Genomic DNA, 22,114 nt, shown 5'->3' on the forward strand with positions numbered 1-22,114 from the left:
TTGCTTTCCCAATTGGGAAACATTAAGAAATTCCACGGACTACTTTTCGTCCCCTCTCTTCCTCTACCCCGAGGATGTAAATAATTGCATTCAGAACAGTAATGCTCAAACATGCCGTAAGTTTGATCTACTTGAAACATTATTTTTTAGATTAAAAGCCTCAGCCTTATGTATTAGAGTAAAAAGTCACTCAGATGCGCTCCCGTGAGGTTTCTTGATCCCAGAGCGCGTAATTTTTTAGACCTTTTCAATTTAGGGTCATTCAATTGATTTTTCGTTACAACAGAACTGTTTTTCAGGTTACGCTTGTAAACATATTGTGACTGGATCTTGATTTAAAGTTTTTGTATTTTGGCAGGCAAAAATCAAACATTTGGTGCGCAACAACTTGAGACAGTCAACGAACAAAGCGGCTCAAATATACTTTCTGTTTTATTGCCGAGAGCCAGAGGTTGGATCTCAAAATCCTAGCACAAATGATGACCTTTAAGCACAAATTATATTGTTTAGCCTTTCGTTACCACAGAGTATTTTTAGGCTCATTAGGGACCGTTGCCATATGAACTGGCACTTTTAAAGATATAGCACTCTACTTCACACAGCCTTTTAATTACCCCGTTATTGCTTTAATCCCCACATCGCTCAAAATTTCCTTTCGTTAAGCATTCGAATAAAAATCTCATTTCTTTTGTCTGGTAATAAATGCTCAAAAGAACTTAAAATCGTATACAAAATCAGATTTGGCACGCTCTCACCCACGTATTAAGATTTGATCTTTTCGTTCTTTGATCTTATTAAGAATGCTCTTTGATCTTTTCGTTCAATTATCCGATTACAAGTTAGCAGTCGCTATAACAAGGATGATAGAACAAGGATGATGTTCGGTTGCGATAGTTTCATATCAAGTCCCACGGGCCATTTAACTATATAGTCGACTAAATTGCCGTTCTGGTAAACTTACCGATAAGGTAAATTGGGTAAGTTGGCATTGGGTACAATGGCAGGTTGGGTAAACTAGCATTGAGTATAATGGCATTGGATAAAATGGAATTGGGTAAATTGTCCTGACACCATTAAGACTATAAAGCCGACTGATTTTGCGTATTAATCTGACTAAATTCACTCGTCTCCAATTTGTGCGTTGCATTTTCCACGTCCTCAATCCGAAAAATCTTTTCGAAGATTAATTTTGGATAACATATTTTGAAGCACCAGCAAAATCTCATTTCAAAGCCAAATGATTAGGAATTTTCGGAAAATAAGGAAAATTTTTTAGCTTCAGACAGTTAAAGCTCTGATTAAATTTAGCAGACCCCATAGCAAACAGGAGGCAAATTGTTTTAACAAGTTGGTTTGAAAAAAGTTGGTTTTAAAAAGTTGGCTTTAAAAAGTTGGCAAAATGTTTTAAACTTAAAATTAATACAGAATCTGATTTTGTATACGATTTTAAGTGCTTTTGAGCCTTTATTAGCAGACAAAAGAGATGAGATTTTTATTCGAATGCTTAACGGAAGGAAAATTTGAGCGATGCGGGCATTAAAGCAATAACGCGGTAATTAAAAGACTGTGAAGGAGAGTGCGATATCCTTAAAAGTGCCAGTTCATATGGCAACAGTAAACCAACTTTACCGTTGCCATAAAGTTGGTTTACCGTTGCCAGATTCCAAAAAAAGTTTTCATTTGCTTCCACGAACAATTTTCGAATTAGTTTTGACTCCACAAACAGATGCTTTGTTTCTTACCGAAATCTTTATCGATTACAATCAATATTAACTTTAATTTTGCCGTGAATTCTTGGGTTTTAAACACTGAATTGAAGACAGGATTTCAATTATATAAAGCGACAAGTTTTTGACACAATAAAGCCTTACTAAAGATGAACGAAGTATCTAATAAGTGACTGTTTTCTCAAAGATTTTCATTGCTCTGGTCAAATTCTCCGATGAAGCTATATTCATATGATCAACAACCTAGCGGGCAACTTGGCTCATTTCTTGGAATCAATCTCGTTTGAAGAGTATGAAAAGCGGAGGCCAGGGTAATAAGTGTTCCTTGAAATACTGTGCCTTGAAGCACGCCTCATTCAAAGAATCTTATCAGATTCAATATTGAACCTAAAACAACTAATGTCGGAAGAATTGATCTTGAAAGACAGGCGAAGCAATTTAATCTTTCAATGCTGTTTTATGGTGTTGCTTTAATGCCTTTGATACAAAAATTGCACAAACCGACGAAACATAAACAAAGTTTTTATGCAGATGATGCCGCGGCTTGCGCAAAGTTTGATGACTTGAAACAGTGGCTGCAACAAGTAGTTGATGAGGGGCCAAAGTATGGATACTACCCTGAGCCAAAAAAGCTTCCTTATTGTTCATCCAGACCATCTTGGAGGCTTCATTGGCGATAAAACTACTATGAAAGAATTTGTTCATGAAAAAATCAAAAATTGGCAGACTAAGATTCAATTTTTGAGCGCTGCAGCCAATTCATGCCCTCATGATAGTTTCTCGGTGTTCACTAAATCAGTCCAGGCCGAATGGAATTTTCTCATTAGAGTTGTCCCAGGTTGCGATGAATTTTTGAAACCACTAGAAAATTCAATAAAAAAACCAGTTCATATACACCGTAACTAACATTTATAATGTGAGTAATCCCCAACGTACCCTGTTCAGTTTGTCTGCTAAGAATGGAGGATTAGGTATTCCTGACCCAGTGGTAAAGGCGAGTGAACAGTTTGAAATGTCCAAGAAAACATCTTCACTGATTTCGGATTCTATTGTGAATGGAACGGCATTGGACGTCGACGCACACAAAACTCACGTTCGCAGCAGCAAACAAACTTTTCAGCTGGAAAATGAGTCCCAGCAAAGTAATACATATAAGGCTTTGTTAGAACAAGCATGCTCATCAGAGAGAAAAAGAATGGAGCGGAATTTCAAAACGGGAAACTCTTGTTGGTTAACCGCAAAAGTGTCAGAGAGAGACAATTTTGTTTTGTCGGAGAACGAATTCCACGATAGATACGGTTTACCCATAACAAATCTCCCTGTGAAATGTGACGGTTGTGGTGAAGATTTCCATGATCAGCATGCCCTAATCTGCAAAAAAGGAGGCCTGATTACACAAAGGCATAATGAAATTAAAGATTTATTGGGAGACTTATCCTGCCTTGCATGGCCTTACACTCAAAAAGAACCATTAATTCGTGAACATTCAGAGAATCAGAAAGCTTTAAGAGCCGATCTTCTCATAAGAGGTGTCTGGAGCCCGCAAGAAACTGCCTCGTTTGATATTCGTGTCAGAGACACTGAGGCTAAATCTTACAGCAACAGAAATCCAGAGGATGTGTTGGAAAGCTGCGCTGACGAAAAGAGGAGAAAATACTCCAAGGCTTGCCATGAAAAACATATCGCTTTTACTCCGTTAATTTTCAGTGTTGACGGCATGATGGCCAGAGAGAGCAAAATTTTTCTCAGAAGACTGGCGGACAGACTCGCTACTAAATGGGACAAACCCTACAGCATTATCATGAACTGGGTCAAACTGAGATTAAATTTTGCAATCTTAAGGGCTTCAAATCTGTGCATAAGAGGAACTAGATCTAAATGGAGATCGTTTCGCTATGAAGATGGAGCTTTTATTCCTTAAAGAAATATGTTGACGTTCCTGTTGTAATCGGACAAATGTTGTCAAATATTTATCACGATACTTGAGAGGACAACGTACTTGTAGAATAAATGTCTGCTGGCATGGATTCAAAAATCTGTTTAATAAGTCAACCAATCAGCAGGGGCAACAAATTTTAACGCCAATTAATAGCGCTTTGATGTTTTTGTCACCCAATGAGTGGGGGCATCAAACTGAAATCAAATTGAATATGGTGCGAGCAACTTCAAATCGGCTCAATTTGAAAATGTCATCAACCCGAAAACCTAAAATATGTATCCAGAAGAAAGACCTCTAGCTAAGTTAATGTCTAAGATCACCTAAGATGCCCAAGTTTTTGTTCTTACCTGATCTAAGTGGGGAGAACAAAAGCATATTGCAAGAGGCCTATTTCTCGTTGTGAAGAAAAGAAACGGACTGCTGATATTTGATTAAACGAACTGCTAATCTGCTGTGTTGATGAGAATATCATGTTAAACAAGTTAATTGTCAGTTGATTTTGAACTAAGATTTTGCGATTTATGATTTTGTAGTTTACAATATTGAATTTAATTCAGGGACGTTGCCTGGATACATTTTTCTTTAAGGGTGCAAAAATAGTTCACTACGCCGGGATTCGAGCCATTGACCTCCCGCCCGAACAGAAGCACTGCCCACTCGGCTATCAGGCCCTTCTTCTGACTATGCTGCAATCGATTTTCTTTTAGCAACAAGTTTTACTTCGGAGTGACAGCAAAAGAGATCACTCAAAAATGAAGAACGAAAGAGTGACAAAATCACTTGAGAAGTCAAAGAATGTTCTAGAAGAAAAGCACAAAATGGTCAAGCAAAAAATTTGCATTAAAAAAGATCAACACGTTTACAAAACTTGATATGAACTTCAATCAAAAGCAATTAATAACTAACATTTATCTGCTCTGCCCTTTACGTCTGCTTCCAAATTACTGGAACCCAAATTGATCAATTTCTTTATTATAGCTGCGATGCTGTAAGCTGAGCGTAGCTATATTGGGGTGCTCTTGGTTTTTTACAATTCAAAGAATTTGAATTGTATTGGGGCGCTGTCTTTTTTTAAGATCTGTTCACACATTTTCATGATTTTTGAACTCAAATTGGAGTAGTGATTTTGATTACGCCGAAACAGGAAGTGGAGCAAAAAAGCGAGTGGTTTTGCGGCGTGAATTATTTTTTTGCTCTAATTTTAAACTAGAGTGAGAATACGGTGTTTGAACAAAAATTCGCTTATCCGGTAGTGGTTTTTTGTTCACATGCGGCAATTTCACTTTGATGTTTACTGTTTTTTCAATTTTTTGGATCGGATTTTTTCTAAACGGTTTTCTGCAATCCATTCATAGTCCGTTCTAGGTCTAGTTTTCTGTTTAGTCAATGAAAACTCTGAATTGTACGTCAGGACTTGTCCTGCTATGTTTTTTTGTTTCGTCGTCTGACGCTCTTTTTTTGTTTTGCATTTGTTCACACAGCAAAGCTGAAAAAGTTAAATTTTCTGAATGACTTTTTCCTCTCACTAACGGCATTTGCGCGCGTGACGTCATTTCTCACTCGCTTTAGCAAAAGTTTTTAGGTTGCATGATAAGATTTTGATCATACGTGACTTACCTCACTCAATAAAATGACTTTTGCACTTTAAAACTTAAGTTGAATTTGAATTTGTTTAAGGCCAAAGGAACTCATATGGGCAGTAAAGGTCCCTAATAAGAGGCTTCTGCGGAATGAATTTTAACAAGCTTTATTAATTTATGGCTGAATGTTTTTTACCTAGTCTTTTGAGCGGCGTCGATTTTTCAATTTAGATCTGTATCTGTTTCTATCTCTATTATATGGCACGCAGGTCTATTCTTTCGCAGCTATTCCGGCAATCTGCCGGCTATGTTTAGTATTTGGTGATGTATTGAGTCGAAGGCTTTTACATATTTTTAATGATAGCTGAAAAATTAATATTTTTAGTCCTGTTTCGTTGACAAGACTTCTCCGATTTTATTGACAAAGTTTACTGTTTTTAAAGGGCCCCAAATTTGCGCAATCTGTCAGAAAGAATTAATTGGGCCCAGTATCAATTCGATTACTTGCTTAAAGGCTTTTTCCGCGAGCGCTACTGCCTTTCAATCTTTGAAAAACTAGATTTTAACGTATTACGGAAGATTCAATAGTTTTTAAATTTTAGTGTGGGTGTAGGAAGGTCACTTTTGCTTTCAATCAATAGCGATATTGTAAAATCAAATAGTTAGAGATTTGACAAAAAGCAGAAAAGCAAGAGTTGCAGGTGGAACGTCTATAATGGCACTCACTGTTCTACATATCAACAAAACCATCTATGCTTCAAAAGCAGCATAATATGACAGGGAGTATTCAAGACGAAGAACACCCGCTTCTACAAAGATAGTGATTTTGCTTTTTGTCAAAGTCCACGCTTTTGAGAAGGGTGTATATTCTGCATTGGTTTGCTGTTAGTATATTAATGGATGTCTTGCTGTTTGGTACCGCTCGGTCACTACAAACACTTTGAGAGCAACAAACAATACAACTATCAAACAACAAATAATTCAAAAAACAAACTCAAAATTATAATCAGCTTAGATAACACCATTCTTCAAATACAATTCCAAGTTCTGTCCAATTGTTGCCGTTCGAATAATAGCTACTTTATCTTTGCCAATAATTTGAGACAGCTGTTCTTGGCTTGTCCTTTTCCTTCCCCCAATATCACTGCATGAAACACTTGTTCCCGAACAAGCACCTTCGTACTTTAGTTCAAAGAACACTCCTTTTGGGTCATCACTGGTAATGTGTAAATTATTAAGAGGAAAGTGCAAGAAGAACTGTTTGCAGTAACTCCACCACCCTGATTTTACACCATCAGGATCCCCTGAAAGTCACATTAACCATTAAGAGCCACGAAGAGTGCTCTGCTCAAGTTTAAATGAGGTCTTGATAAGTTCACAAAAACAGTTAAATGCTATTTGATAATCAATGAATATAAACTAAATTAAAAATTGTTGAAATTACGCTTTACTATGTCAAGAGAAGCGGTTGTCAAAAACAGCCAAAATATACGCGACTATGGTCGGTCCAACTACTTCAAATGACAGGTTGGGTGAGCAATTGTGCCTTAGTTTAGGCGGGGACGGCGTATAAGGTCACTAAAGGGCTTCATATGATGGTAACAGAACTTATATAGACAGACCACTTCAAAGATTAAAAATGAAAAATGCAACCAGTTTCGGCGAACTTTTGATTTAACATTAAGTTGAAAACTGCTACAATTGAGCTAGCAGTTTAAACTCTGCACAAAAACATCAAATCACGCAAAAGACAAAGTTAGGAGCGAAAAAGTTACGTAAAAAAATCAGGTATGACAAAAAATCGATCGAGCGGAAAAACGCATAGCAGGGCTCAAGACCGACAGGATCCAAATAACTGCTAGACCTTGAATTCCAATTCTTAAAAATATGCCACAAAATTTCAAAATTTCTAATTTCAATTCTGGATTTAAAAAAAAAACAATTCTTTCAGGGACACAAAAATTAATACAACAAACTGAAAAATGAAAAAATGACCGCATGCTAAAAAACATAAAAGACTAACTTCAGAAGAATCGTTCTTCAACAAGATTGTGCTATTTTTGTTTTAGCAAGCTAAGCTAAGGGAAGCCGACCTGTTTGCAGTAACTCCACCACCCTGATTTTATACGATCAGGATCCCCTGAAAGTCACTGGGTAAGGGTGATAGGAAAGTAAAATGAGAGAGAGAGAGAGAGAGATTAATTTATCCAGGTGATGAAGTTAATACAAACGAAGAATCAAATTAAAACTCAGGACCTATGAATAGATATCTCTTAGCATGTAGCCACGGGTTCATCTTTTTGGGTACTTCAAAATTCAAAAATATGTTTAACAAGGGTATAATTTTGCAAAATATAGAGAAATTTTACATCATGGAAAATTTTTGAGATTTGTCATAACTTCAGGTTTTATACATCATCTGGTAGTATTGAATTGGTTTTCAGTGTGTTGTAGAGTTTGGTAGCCCGATACTGGATGGAGTAACGTTCAATTTTTCTTTTTAGTAAAGGTTCATCCTGGCACTCAAATTTTGAGAGCCTTGTTTGTCTTGAAAGTTTAAAGGTAAACATATTGTTCAGATAATCTTGTACATGAGCACCTATTATGGATTTTAAAACAAACTTCAACAACTCATATATGTGTAACTCGTATACTGTTAAAATGTTGTTTTCAAAAAATATATCATTACATGAATCGCGGGATTTTCTGAAAATACATAAATTTCAGAATTTTTTTCTGCAAAACGTATATTGGCTCCAGAGAGGTGTAGCTGCAACACCCGTAAACAAGAACGCCATATTGTATTATGGGATTGATATTACTTCGATAGTATGCTATGAGTTGATGTTTTGGAACAATGTCTCAGTTTTGATATAACTCCGCATTGTTTACTGAGTCTAGTTTTAACATAGTTAATATGAGAAAGAAAACTTAACTTATTGTCAATAAAAACCCTTAGATACTTGCATACAGGTTTAATAGTAATATTCGAATCATTTAGCTTAAACTGAGAGTTGGAAGCACTATTTCCTATATTCATTTGTATTGTTTTCTCCATATTTAAAACCAACTTGTTTGCATTTAGCCAGTTGTTAATCATTTTAAGATCCCTTCTAATATCTTCGTTACTATAATTAACAGCTGTTATGTTTGTGTCGTCGGCGAACAGCTTTATTTCGACTGAATTGGCTGAAAATGGAAGGTCATTAATATAAATGAGAAATAAAAGTGGGCCTAATATTCAGCCTTGTGGGACTCCGTGTCATGATTTGCCAATGAGATACAACACCATTTGCAACCACCCTTTGTGATCTATTTTCTAGATAGGAATGCAGCCAATTTTGACAATTTCCTCTAAACCCATATTTTCCAAGTTTTTGTAATAGTATTTCATGATATAATGTATCGAACGCTTTCTTCAGATCAAGAAAGAAGCTAAATATTTTTTTCAAAATTTGAGAACCTTATTTTCTCAGTCATTTCAACCAATGCATCAATGGTGCAGTGCTTTTTTCTGAATCCAAATTGTTTTTTATATATTAAGCAGAAACGCTCTAGATAAAGACTCATTCGGTTGAACATTGCACGTTCAAAGATTTTGCTCCACACATTCAGGAGCGAAATGGGCCGATAATTGCTTTCCTTAGTTTTTGAACCTTCTTTGAATAGAGGCAAGACTTCTGCTTTTTTAAGAGCTTCAGGGAATACTCCATCTCGAAAGGATTTATTAATCAGGAAAGTTAGAATAGGAACTATTTCTATTTTTGATTGCTTAACAACTAGGTTGCTAATATTATCATCCCCAGAGGATGACTTATTGTCAAGTTGATCTATAATTTTTGAAATTTCAATGTTCGAGGCTTTATAAAGAAACATAGACATTTCAACTTGAGGTACACTTATTCGTTCGGAAGGTTCAATATCTTTAGTTAGTTCTCCCGCAATATTTATGAAAAACTTGTTTAAACTATCTGCAATATCATAATTTGATGCTTTAGTGTTTTTTTCCGATAACGAATCTGAACATGGGATAGCATTATTTGTCACTTTTTTCCCGTTAATTTCATTTAGAAGCTTATAAGTTTGTCTTGAGTCTCCAATACATGAATTAAATTTGTTTAAGTAAAATTTTCTTTTGGCGCCTTTTGTTTCATCTTCAAATTGGCTTCGGAGAGATTTAAACTTTTGCAGCTTTTCAGTGTCATTTTTGTTGGATTTCCAATTTTGAAAAGCCCTATTGCGTCTCACTCTTAGATTTTTTAGACGATTGTCAAACCATTTTGGGCTATTTTTCGGTACAATATTGAAATGTTTCATGGGAGCATATATATTCAAGCAATTTTCAAAGTGTTTTTTGAAGATTTCAAATGACTGGTTAAGATCGGTCCCAGTTTACATTTCATCGTAGGCTTGGTTCATATTATTTTTTAAGCATTCGAGATAATTATTTACTAGGTCAAGTTTCTTAAGAAAAGATGTGTCTCTAAATTGAGAAGCGTTGTCACAAAGAATGTATTTCGTTTTCCATTTTAGCAAAATTGGAAGATGATCAGATATATTTTCATGTTCCAGGAGTTCAAAACTGGATTCAAAAAGATTCTGGTGGAAACAGTGATCCAAGCAAGTGCTTGTTTTTTCGGTTATTCTGGTGGCCTGTTCAGCCTCTAATTCAAAACCATTTGAGCTAATAACATTCCGATAATTTTTAATCATCAAATTATCTTCTTTGGTGTTTATATTCAAATGACCGCAAATTATGAAAGGCATTTCACTTGAAGTGTTTTGCTCAAGATAGTCATCAAGGGATTTAATGAATTCCATTTTGTTTGTTCGAGGTTTATTGTAAATTATACAAATTTTAAATTTACATTTTCCCAAAGCTATTTCAGCTGTTATACTTTCTTCAAAATCGTCGTAATATTCTTTGAGGAGAGTACAGTTCTCTTTAACTTGAATCATAACACCTCCATATGGGTTAGTTCTATTTTCAACTAGAAGATGGTTATATCCATGTATAAGATAGTTAGGAAAACTATCTGAGTCAGTCAGCCAGGTTTCAGTTAGACATATTACTTCTGGGGGAGACTCAAGACTTAGTATTAGTGCTTCCAACTTTGTGACGTGAGGTTTTAAAGAGCGAATGTTGAGATGTAGTACACACAGCAACTTAAACGAATTTTCCAGGTTCTTTGTGGGCAAAGACGTTTCCTCTGTTATTCAATACTGATCATTAACATTAGCACCAGTATCAGAAGGCTTAACTTTCGCCATATTGTTATCCTTCAGAGCATTTACTAAAGCAGGTATCAATGTATCTAATAGATTGTTTGCTAATGAAGCTGACGCATCATTTTCTGTGATAGGAGAAACTTGAATACGCTTTCGTTTTGCACTGTTAAAAGGAATGACTGTAGTTGGTTTTCGGATAAGTTGCGGTATCTGTTTAGGAGTATCTACAATTTTCTCGTCATTAGGTAGATGATGATAGCTTGATATTGGCTGCACGTCCTTCAGAGTAAGTGAATTCAATTCATGACTCGAGGTTACCTTAACAGCATCACTATTGGGGAGATTTTGGTTAAAGTCGTACACATCTTGTTTACGAGTGAACAAAAGGAGTCCAAGTTGCTTAGATTCGTTCTTTAACTCTCGATCTCTTGGGGCGAGGCACTCTTCAACAATCACTGGCTTTCCCAGAGAATTTGTAACACCTTTGAGCCAAGCTTTTCTTCTCCAAATAATGTCGCGATCAGCATGGTATATGAACTTGACAATAACAGGAGCGCCTGGGTTTTGGCTCAGTGGATGCACGCTGCAAACCGCGATGAATTGATGTTTATCTGGAGAAGGTTGTTCAGTAAATAGATAATACTCGTTAGAGCATCTCCACGGTCCTCGATGTTGGCAAAAAATGAGGCACAATTTTCGAGAATATTTTTCGAGCTCAACTACTCGACCATCCAATTTGTGTAGAGCATTGGTGTTGTCAATCATTTCATCGGTCATGATAGTCTGGTTTCGTCTCAGCAATTTCAGTTCTTGGTCCTGTTTTTGAATATGTCCCATCATTTTCTTGATCAGTTGTTTCAGATCCGTATCATCATCCATAGCTTCTACTTCATCTGCTATCGAATCAATGTCAAAACATTCCAATTCACATTCCCCGCTAACAAATTCCATTTTCCTTATCTGGAACTATTTAATAAGTTTATCACAACAATTAGGCTAACAGCAAACATACCCGGCAGATTGCCGGAAAAAAGCCGCCGTTGATTCCAATAAGCATGATTGGGATTGAAATAACAGAAGATATTGAAAAAAAAAAGATTTTTGTACAAAAACATTTTTTAAGTCCGATTTATTTTGATGCCATTTCGTAGTTGATTATACTTCTGTTTCTTAGAGAGAGGCTACAGGGGCTACTATCAATAACAATAAGCATTAGAGATGGTAACTAATACTTATAAAAACGACGTTCAAATAGCGGGCATCTAAAATTGGGCTTTATGGGTTTATCCCGTTTCTATTTCTGACTTCAATTTTTTCTACTGACTCTGTTCATTTTGAATTGCTTTGCTGAGCAACTGATGTTCAAAATCACTTTTAGCAGAATGAGAGAAGAGAGAAACTAGCCTAGAGAAGTCAAAAAGATTTCACGCAAAATGTTGAAAAGGCGGCAAAATGAGGTAAAGCGAAACATTTTTTTATTCGACGAAGTAAAAAAAAAAAAATAGGAGCGCTATAATAGCCGGCTGAGAAGATGAGGGCGGCTATTAACAAGATCAACAACAACCAATCAGCAACCAATGTATTTACACCATCGCACGCAACTGCAATTTTTGTGGATGTCAAATTGGAGTCCAGCAAAGCTCTCAGCGAACTTCAGAACAATTTGTTGCCCCAAGGCTTCGCGAAATTATTCAGTTTCTGAGGTTGTAAAAACTTTGATTCAGAGCAATTAAACGATTCAAGATTTTCAATCAACTTTTGGAAGAGGAAGTATGGACAAGTTTAAATAAAGATTTTAATTGCTAATGAAAAACATTTTAATTGCTAATGATATATGAGCTGACCGACAAAACCAAAACCTGAAGACAAGAATTCCTAAACAAAATCTCTATTTAGGACTTACATTTAAAAAGTTTATAAAAGTTTTATGTATGTTTTTCAGCAATAGTGTATATATAATGCGTCAAAATTTTACCAAATGAACAAACAAGTGCCTTGTAAATTATTTTACAACAACTGAATTTCACAGAGTCCTACAGTTCAAAAAGAGCACCAATTGAAACAATAAAAACCAATTAACAAAATTAAACCAAGAATTAGTTCTCAAAGCAGTTAACTTTCTCAGCTTAAGTTTTTGAATGGCGCTAAAAAATGCATTAATTTCAATGTCAAATTAAAAACCGTAAAAAATAAGATGCAGGGTTATAAAGCATAGCGTGAATAAAGATTTTTTTTCTAAATTTCCCGATGAGGTATTTGTTTCTTAATGGACGCAAAATATACAAGTGCTTCACATTTTCATTATAAACAACATCGCAGTCAATTCTAACCCAGTTAATGAGAGTTTAAATGAGAATTTCTTTTGAGGCATCACAAATATTCAACAGAAAATAGCAAGGACCGTTTTCCTTTTAACTCAAAAATATCAATTTTCCTCTGTGAAGCATCCCAAATTTGTGCAACTCCGCAAAATTTCAATTATGTGAATTTTTAAATGAAGTATGGTCTTCCGGCTTAGAGTAAGTTCCCTCAGAAATTGGCAAAAATTATTTTTTCTAAAATTTGTTTGATTTTTCTAATTAACAGAAAAGGTTTTAGCAATCTTCAAACACTGCCTCCGTTGAATCAACAAGTCCACAAAACAAAAAAGCTTCCTTTTCCAAACAGAAAAATTTGTTCGGGAAGCCAGAGAATTCAGCACGAAGATAAACGAATTAATTTTTAATTTTATCGTTTTTTTGTTTAGTCTGTTATTGTTCTTTAAAAAAATAGTTTCATTCTTTTTGCGTACATCAAAAGTATTACAGTTGCTCAATTGAATTCAATTTCAGAAAAATAAATCCACAGAAATCAACTATAGGTACTTTTTTCAAACAATACTTTGAGAGTTCAACAGAAAAAAATTGTCCTTTCTTTTTTAATAAATTTTTTACATTTGTTTTCGTGTTTTCAATTTCCAATAGAAAAAAAAGAACAAAAATTTTGTCTTTTGATTGATTTTTTCATAAAGGTATACAGAAATTTCATTCTTTTCGATATAGCCAACAAATTATCGAGAAATATCCGCGTTTGACCCCATGGCGCATATCGTGATTGAAACAGAAAAAGAAGAGATTGACAGAAGACTTCCCAAGTGTCTAAGTGTTCAATTGGGTATGCAGTTTGTCAGATAATAAATTAAACTGCTATTCAGCTTAAAACTGACAATTAGCAAGTTTTGAAAAAAATGATCATCTAATGCGGATGACCTAATGACCAAGCTTTATGAGTGTGTCCCGTTTCTTCGAATTTTGCTCCTTTGGCCTTGCCCGTATTCATTATATTGTGTAATCAAATAAGTTAATGGAGTAAAATTGTTTTCAGTGGAAACAGTGATTAAGGTTAGTAAGCAAAACGTGAATGTCGTGACACTTAATTGAACCGAAAAACGTGACCCGAAAGGTTACACAAATTTAAAAACAATAAATTCGGGAAACCATAAACCATATCAGTCCAAAAACCATATTTTTCCAGCAAACTGGTACTTGCAAAAGTTACAATGAAAACTGTAAAAAAAATGGGTCAAAAAAGAAACAATTGTTCTTATGAAAAAACCAACTGAACTAATTAATTCCTTTATAATACAAGTACACCTAACAGCAAAAAAATTTTTCTATGCAATTGGAACCATCATTGTTCTCATAATGGAGCTTTCCAGGCTCACAAACATTTCTATTTTTGAAGAAAAAATTGAAAAGCTTCAAGTAATTGGCAGCGAAATATTTACAAAATTTATCGTTTTTGCTCTCCTTTAAAACAAAGTATATACCACAGAAACTGTAAACTTTTGGTAACTACAAAAATATTTTCAAAAGGCGTCATTTCAATTCTCAATGAATGCGATAAAACAAGGAAATATGAAAAAAAAATGATAAAAAAGATTAAAAATCTGCAAATTAGCTGAAAAACCTCAATGTAAAACAGGGGAATTTTTTTTTAAATAAAACGCCATCTGAACATAAAAATATGATTACTGCGTATTTATTAATACAGGGTATTAAAAATTTTATCAAAACAAATTTATTAGAACAATTGACTACCCCCTTTTCCCATTTCCCGTTTTCCTTCCAATTTTTTAAATAGCCCCCCTTTCTCAAAACCCGATAAATTTGTAGATTTTAAACAAAAATTAACAGAGCCGGCAGATTGCCGGAATAGCTGCGAAAGAATAGACCTGCGTGCCATATAATAGAGATAGAAACCGATACAGATATAAATTGAAAAAAAATCGACGCCGCTCAAAAAACTAGGCTAAAAAACATTCAGCGATAAATTAATAAAGCTTGTTAAAATTCATTCCACAGAAGCCTCTTATTAGGGACCGTTACTGCACATATGAGTTCCTTTGACCTTAAACAAATTCAAATTAAACTTAGGTTTTAAAGTGCAAAAGTCATTGTATTGAGTGAGGTAAGTCACGTATGATCAAAATCTAATCACGCAAATAACCTAAAAACTTTCGCTAAAGCGAGTGAGAAATGACGTCACGCGCGCAAATGCCGTTAGTGAGAAGAAGAAGTCATTCAGAAAATTTGACTTTTTCAGCTTTGCTGTGTGAACAAATGTAAAACGAAAAAAGAGCGTCAGACCACGAAACAAAAAAAAACATAGCCGGAAGAATTCCGGAAGCGACTCGAAGCGTCAAAACTTCAAACAAAACCGTAATTTCAGCGGAGGCCACTACCTTTTGTATTAAACCATTAACTCACTACCTCTCCAGGTCTGCTCTAAAAATTGGTGAAACTTAAACCACTGTCACCAAGAGAAACAAAATGCAGCAAAATTTTATATTATTGAAAACGTTTGGTAACGTTAAGCAATCCGAAATAATCAAAGTGGTCAAAAAACTGACAGTCTGAAAAACCTAACAAGGTTATCAATTGCCCTCAAATAATTCATGATTCTAATCTGAATAATATCGCGAAAGCAAACGGCAGATAATAATCTTAGAAACTAAGTTAAATCTTTTCAAAAAAGAAAGCTCAAATTTAAGAATCAGAAAACACCTATAATTACACTTCTAATCACTGCAATTAAGACAACACACTTGTTCATTGTTGTACATATGCTAGTAGGCACACTGTAAGGAACACTGTAACAAAAAGACATGATTTTTGAAAATTAAAATTCAATTTAAAAAATTCAAGAAAAAGGAATACATTTCATTGTTCAGCATTCAAGACATAGAAAAGATAACAAGTCATCCGATACAAAGATCTATTTTTCTTAAGAGAACGAAAAAATAGGAAAAAGCAGAATTCAAAAATACGAAACATTGAAACATTTTGCAAAAAATTGTCAAAAAACTTTTAAGACCGCATTTATGAAAAAGTTTTAACTGTTTTTTTAAAAACTTAACGCCAAAAAAGATTGAATTTTTAATGAAATGAAATTAAAATCCCTCATGTTGCACAAAAAGACTATCTCTAGCAATTACAACCAAAATACAAACAAAAAAAACTGACGAAAATCGGAAAAAACTACCAAAATCGGATTAGCATAAGTACAAATTTATAAAACAAAATTACATCAAGGTAGAAAGAGGCTTTGAGTAAATGAATTATCGAAGAGAAGTTGCCATATTAACTGATTTTTGACAAAAAGACGGTTAAAAAATCCAAAAATGAAGAAATTAATAGAAAAAAATCCAAAAATTAACTAAAAATCAAGAAATATGTGCCAATTTTCAACTTGAAACGCATTTTCAGGCTCATCAAAACACTGTGGCATCAATTTCCGAGGTTAACATTTCAATATAGTATCGAATGAAATCTATTTCTACAAGAAACCAAATTAAAATCAAAAAAATTGGGCCACTTAGACGGAAAAACGGCTAAAAACGGTTATCTATATGTGCCATTCAGTCAAAAACTATTTTCGAAGTCCAAAAGTCATTTACTAAACGCAGCGCATGATCAAAAAACTTCTCTCGCTTAGCGAAAATCTGTTCACCAAGACAGCTTTTCTCACTTTCGCTTTTAGGTCAAAATGCCGCGTGAACAAATCTACTTCCTGTAAAAAAAAAAGACCGAGAGAAAACCAATACTCCTCTTCGAGTCGTAAAAAAAACCAAGAGCACCGCCATATAGCTACGCTCAGCTTACAGCTTCGCAGCTATAAAAAGAAGCTTCTAAGGGCTACAAAATGTTTTTTTCGCTGCGATGGGTAAAAAAGTGAAAAATTTGACAGAGAAAACGCATATATATTCCTCCATTTTGAAAAAATGTTGGAATAATAAGATAGATGTACACATCAATATACTCTACCTTTGAGAAAGGTATCGGTCAAGACTATAGGGATTCTGTAGAGTCTGAGTTGTTGCAGCAGCCGACACAGCATGCTCTGCTTCGGTTCATAATCCAGCTGCAAGCTTTTATACGTTGGCCACTAAAACAAAGAACTAAACATAACCGACTAACGTCGGGCGAATTGCTCTCAAACGACCGGCGAGCGGTTGTCTTCGTCAGTAGCTAGCCACGGGGGGGGGGGTGGGTGTCAACCTCTAAGAACCGCCCTTCACACCATAAGTATAAGTATAAGTCTCCAAAACAGTTTCAGCTGAAACAGAGCTGAAAGGCTCTAAGAGCACTTAATGCCCGCTGGGCGCTACCTTTTTATCCCGTTTTTGAGGACGAAAAGTCAAAAGCGTCAGACGAAAAATCGGTCAAGCGAAAAATCGCATTAAAAAAAAAGACCGACAGGACTAATATAATTGCTACAAACTTCGTTTGAGAGCAATTAAAAATCACAAAGAACAACGGTTTCTTAATTTCTCATATTACTTATAATCAGTATAGCCTACCCTTCATACCTTCAACAATTTTGATCTAAAAATCCGAAGCTACTATAAAAACTGATTTTTTGTGCATTTTATGCCTTTTGCCATGTTAACTGCAATTTAATGCTTACATCGCGCCAGCTAATAATAATAGCGAGAGGAGGTTCTACACATTTAAACAACTGACATCTAAAATCATTAACTGATCAAATTTATACAATTAGTTATAAGTTACTAATGCGAACGATTCAGAACTTTTTTTTCACTTTTATTGATCCACAGCCTAGTTTGAGCGATACACTTGAGAACGGACCATCAGCCCAATAGCGCTCTTCCACAGTCAAATTTAGAGAATGTATTTCTACACGTGAGGTGCTGAATGGCTACTGAGAACAATTTATTATTCATTTGAAAAACAGAAAATCAGGACCTTCGATTTTTCGTCTTGATGCAAGCAGGAAAACTCACTGAACACGCTGATATGGTTCACATTGTTTACAGTCAGCTTTGACATGCTTTCCACAAACGCCTCTAAAGCTTCCAACTTCTCTTCGAACGAGATGCAATGAACAACAGATAGCCTCTTCAACGCCCGTTCAGTATACATTTCCATCTCGCTATTAGACATATTTTCACCAAAACTAAACAGCCGAATTTGGCAAATCATTACCGCAGAAAGTCGCTCTCGATGAAAAATATTTCCCAATTGAAACAGCTGAACCTGTTTTGAAAGACCGCCACACATCGGAGGTAAAATTATTCGAGAAATCAAGTGGTACAAAAACAATTGACTTTTTCTTGCAGTAGAGGTACCGTCGACGTATGCTTTCATGTACAGACCAGTTTCTCTGTTCAAACAGCCGGGGAATTCGTTGTTCAATAAACTGTCATAATTTATAACACCTGACAATTTGTTCAGCAAATGTAATCTAGACTCTCCTGTCATTTTCCAACCTGTAAAGTTAATTTCGATTAATTCGTGTCTCGCCGCAAGCCAACTCTAGGCGAATTACATAATTTATAAACTATAGCCTAATTGTTGTGATAAACTTTTTAAATTGTCTCCAATTGCAACAACCCGGAACGCTATTTCATTGTATTTCAGCTCTCGTTTGAAATTCTACATGGTGACAGAGGTTGGATTTTTGATTGGTTAGCCCCATTATAGGAGGTTCTAGTTTCCGGCGGAAAATTGATTTTTGCAAATGTTGTCAATGAACGATAAGATGTTGCTTATTTTAAATGGAATTTATTGTTGGAGCGAGCTGTTTGCATAAAGAGATTGGGATTTCTCTTTTTTTAAACCAAGACACATTAAACAAGACCCGTCCTCAGTTGCAAAGCAAAGACGATCTCCTTGCAACGTTGAAGACTTCAACATCACTTCAAAGCTATTAATTACAAAAAGAGAAATGAAACTCGTGATATGTTTGAAAGACTGTGCAAATCAAAAGTGTGCTACGTAATTTTGGTGAAAACTTTCGAGTCGAAAAAAGAAAACAATTTGGAATCAGAACGCACTCTTGAAGGTTCATCCCGACGTCAATTTTTAAATAAATTTTGTATCTGTTACCTTAAAACACGAAGACGACTTGAATAAATTGACGAAAAGAAAGACGAGGAAATAAAATCCAAACGCTTAAAGAAGAAACAAATCAAAACAGAAGGCAGAGGAGGGCAAACTCAATATGTGTAGGTGCGTTTTTCGAATTTTGCGAAATTCTCTCTTACGTAGCATGTGAGGCTTTCGTGTTGTGCTGCAACCTTGAGCTGCGTTGTTTCCGAGAAATAAACAATTTATCAGTTTAAAAAAAACATTTCTTACCAGAATCGTAAATACCCCTGTGTTTTGTTGTCATCCTAAATTTATCTCGTCTGTTTAATCAACAGATGTATATCCTAGCCAGTGAGTGGAAAAGAAACAGAAATCCAGAATAGTTTGGAAGGGTTTACAATTGAGAGCGACAAAAACCAAGATGTGGTCTCAAATTTAAAATATCAGGGTCAAACTCTGGTTACTAAATCCAACAACAATTGTGCAGGTAATGTTCTCAGCCTTGTAGAAAACACAACAGGCGATTTTGGTTTAGCACAAGCTATGAGGGCAGGAGTGCAAAAATCATTGACTGTCATGATTCCAGCTATTATAAGTAGCGTACCATCTGAACTAACAACGAAAGGTGAAATAGTACTCAAGAAATTAGAGAAATTAAAGAAAAATATGGACTCTCAGGTTGATTCTGAGAATCAGAAGGCTGAATTAACCGTGCTTTGTGACGCAGAACTCTTTGAAAATTACTAGAAAGGGGATAACGTCAAAGTTTTAAACCTACCAGACAGCACTACAGGGGTCAAAAGGAGATGGATTAGTATTATATATCAAATGTTTATCGGCTGCAATCAAAGAGTAGTCCGATATCTCAAGCTGTAATTTCCAAATTTACGCGGTGAATAAAAGTTCTACAAAACAGAAAAAAACAGAATAATGCCCGAATTTTTGATGGTATCACCAAAGCAGGTCTAAATTTTTTTGCGAAAAGCAAAAAAGCATGAGAATGAACTCAGCATGGAAAAGAGATGATGAAATTTTCATAAATAGAAGCTTGACTTAAAAAATTAACAATCTCGACCAAGTCGGTATCGAAGTGGACTATAGCCTACTGGACGCTCTGACTTGTTTCAGGAAGCAAGCTCCACTAAATTAGAATAAGTTTCCTGAACTCGGCCTGGATAAACCATTTCTGAGTGAAACCAGTGGTTTCTGAAAAGACAGAAAAATTTGTTTCAATGGCGAGAAACATTAGAAGAAAAAGAAATTTTATGAGAGTTTTTCTTTTCACCTGGATATTTGATTCTTAAGATTCTGACGAAACAGAAGCTTTAGAAAAAGGGCCTCAAGGTCATCCGCGTGTTTTATGTCTCAGCAAAACTTGGTTAGGCAAGTGATGATACAGGCAGTCTGCTTTTAAAAGAGTCAACCTAGTTTGCAATATCAAAAGGAAGAACTAAAAGGAATGTGTTATGACGAATTCCGATCAGATTGCGATGTAATCAGAATACATGATAAAAGTTTTGAAGAAGCAATTTTGCCGCAAAGATTGCCTATGGCGCAAAGTTTCGCATTGCTGCCACATATAAAAAGCTATGCGCACCTCAACATGAGTCTATGAGTGTTCTGGATGGTTCGCGGTGACCTCAATTTTGACATTAATCGACAAAATCTATTAGTAACTAAAAATTAACGTGTAATGCCCTCCAAAAATTTTGTTTTGGGAGTTTGCGAACCAACAGATGCATATCCTTGCCACGTTTTTTTTTCTCGGCAGTGAGTGGAAAAGAAACAGAAATCCAGAATAGTTTTGAAGGGTTTACAATTGTGAGCGACAAAAACCAAGATGTGGTCCCAAATTTTAAATATCAGGGTCAAACTCTGGTTGCTAAATCCAACAACAATTGTGCACGTAATGTTCTCAGCCTTGTAGAAAACACAACAGGCGATTTTGGTTTAGCACAAGCTATGAAGGCAGGGGTGCAAAAAGCATTGACTGTCATGATTCCAGCTATTATAAGTAACGTACGATCTGAACTAAAAACGAAAGGTGAAATAGTACTCAAGAAATTAGAGGAATTAAAGAAAGATATGGACTCTCAGGTTGATTCTGTGAATCAAAGGGCTGAATTAATGGTGCTCTGAGACGCAGAACTCTTTGAAAATTACTAGAAAGGGGATAACGTCAAATTTTTAAACCTACCAGACAGCACTACAGGGGTCAAAAGGAGATGGATTAGTATTATATCTCAAATGTTTATCGGCTGCAATCAAAGAGTAGTCCGATATCTCAAGCTGTAATTGCCAAATTTACGCGGTGAATAAAAGTTCTTCAAAACAGAAAAAAACAGAATAATGCCCGAATTTTTGATGGTATCACCAAAGCAGGTCTAAATTTTTTTGCGAAAAGCAAAAAAGCATGGGAATGAACTCAGCATGGAAAAGAGATGATGAAATTTTCATAAATGGAAGCTTGACTTAAAAGATTAACAATCTCCACCAACTCGGTATCGAACTGGACTATAGCCTACTGGATGCTTTGACTTGTTTCAGGAAGCAAGCTCCACTAAATTAGCATAAGTTTCCTGAACTCGGCCTGGATAAGAAACCATTTCTGAGTGAAACCAGTAGTTTCTGAAAAGACAAAAATTTGTTTCAATGGCGAGAAACATTAGAAAAAAAAGAAATTTTATGAGAGTTTTTCACATGGATATTTGATTCTTAAGATTCTGACGAAACAGAAGCTTTAGAAAAAGGGCCTCAAGGTCATCCTCGTGTTTTATGTCTCAGCAAAACTTGGTTAGGCAAGTGATGATACAGGCAGTGTGCTTTTAAAAGAGTCAACCTAGTTTGCAATATCAAAAGGAAGAACTAAAAGGAATGTGTTATGACTAATTCCGATCAGATTGCGATGTAATCAGAATACATGATAAAAGTTTTGAAGAAGCAATTTTGCCGCAAAGATTGCCTATGGCGCAAAGTTTCGCATTGCTGCCACATATAAAAAGCTATGCGCACCTCAACATGAGTCTATGAGTGTTCTGGATGGTTCGCGGTGACCTCAATTTTGACATTAATCGACAAAATCTATTAGTAACTAAAAATTAACGTGTAATGCCCTCCAAAAATTTTGTTTTGGGAGTTTGCGAACCAGCAGATGCATATCCTTGCCACGTTTTTTTTCTCGGCAGTGAGTGGAAAAGAAACAGAAATCCAGAATAGTTTTGAAGGGTTTACAATTGTGAGCGACAAAAACCAAGATGTGGTCCCAAA

At 35.4% G+C, this 22,114-nt stretch overlaps 1 protein-coding gene across 1 annotated transcript; it reads right to left on the minus strand.

Moving 5' to 3' along the window:
• Positions 1-6,185: 6,185 nt before the first annotated feature.
• On the minus strand, positions 6,186-18,255 carry LOC142355344 (uncharacterized). Its single transcript, XM_075407545.1, has 3 exons — positions 17,723-18,255; positions 16,781-16,901; positions 6,186-6,550 (listed from the first exon to the last, which is right to left on the minus strand). Exons 1-3 carry the CDS (start codon positions 18,236-18,238, stop codon positions 6,258-6,260), a joined length of 930 nt encoding a protein of 309 aa, XP_075263660.1. The 5' UTR covers positions 18,239-18,255; the 3' UTR covers positions 6,186-6,257.
• Between the last annotated feature and the right edge of the window lie 3,859 nt (positions 18,256-22,114).

Source organism: Convolutriloba macropyga, unplaced genomic scaffold, assembly GCF_964194025.1.
Source record: "Convolutriloba macropyga unplaced genomic scaffold, txConMacr16.3 SCAFFOLD_1127, whole genome shotgun sequence".
Taxonomy (NCBI): domain Eukaryota; kingdom Metazoa; phylum Xenacoelomorpha; order Acoela; family Convolutidae; genus Convolutriloba; species Convolutriloba macropyga.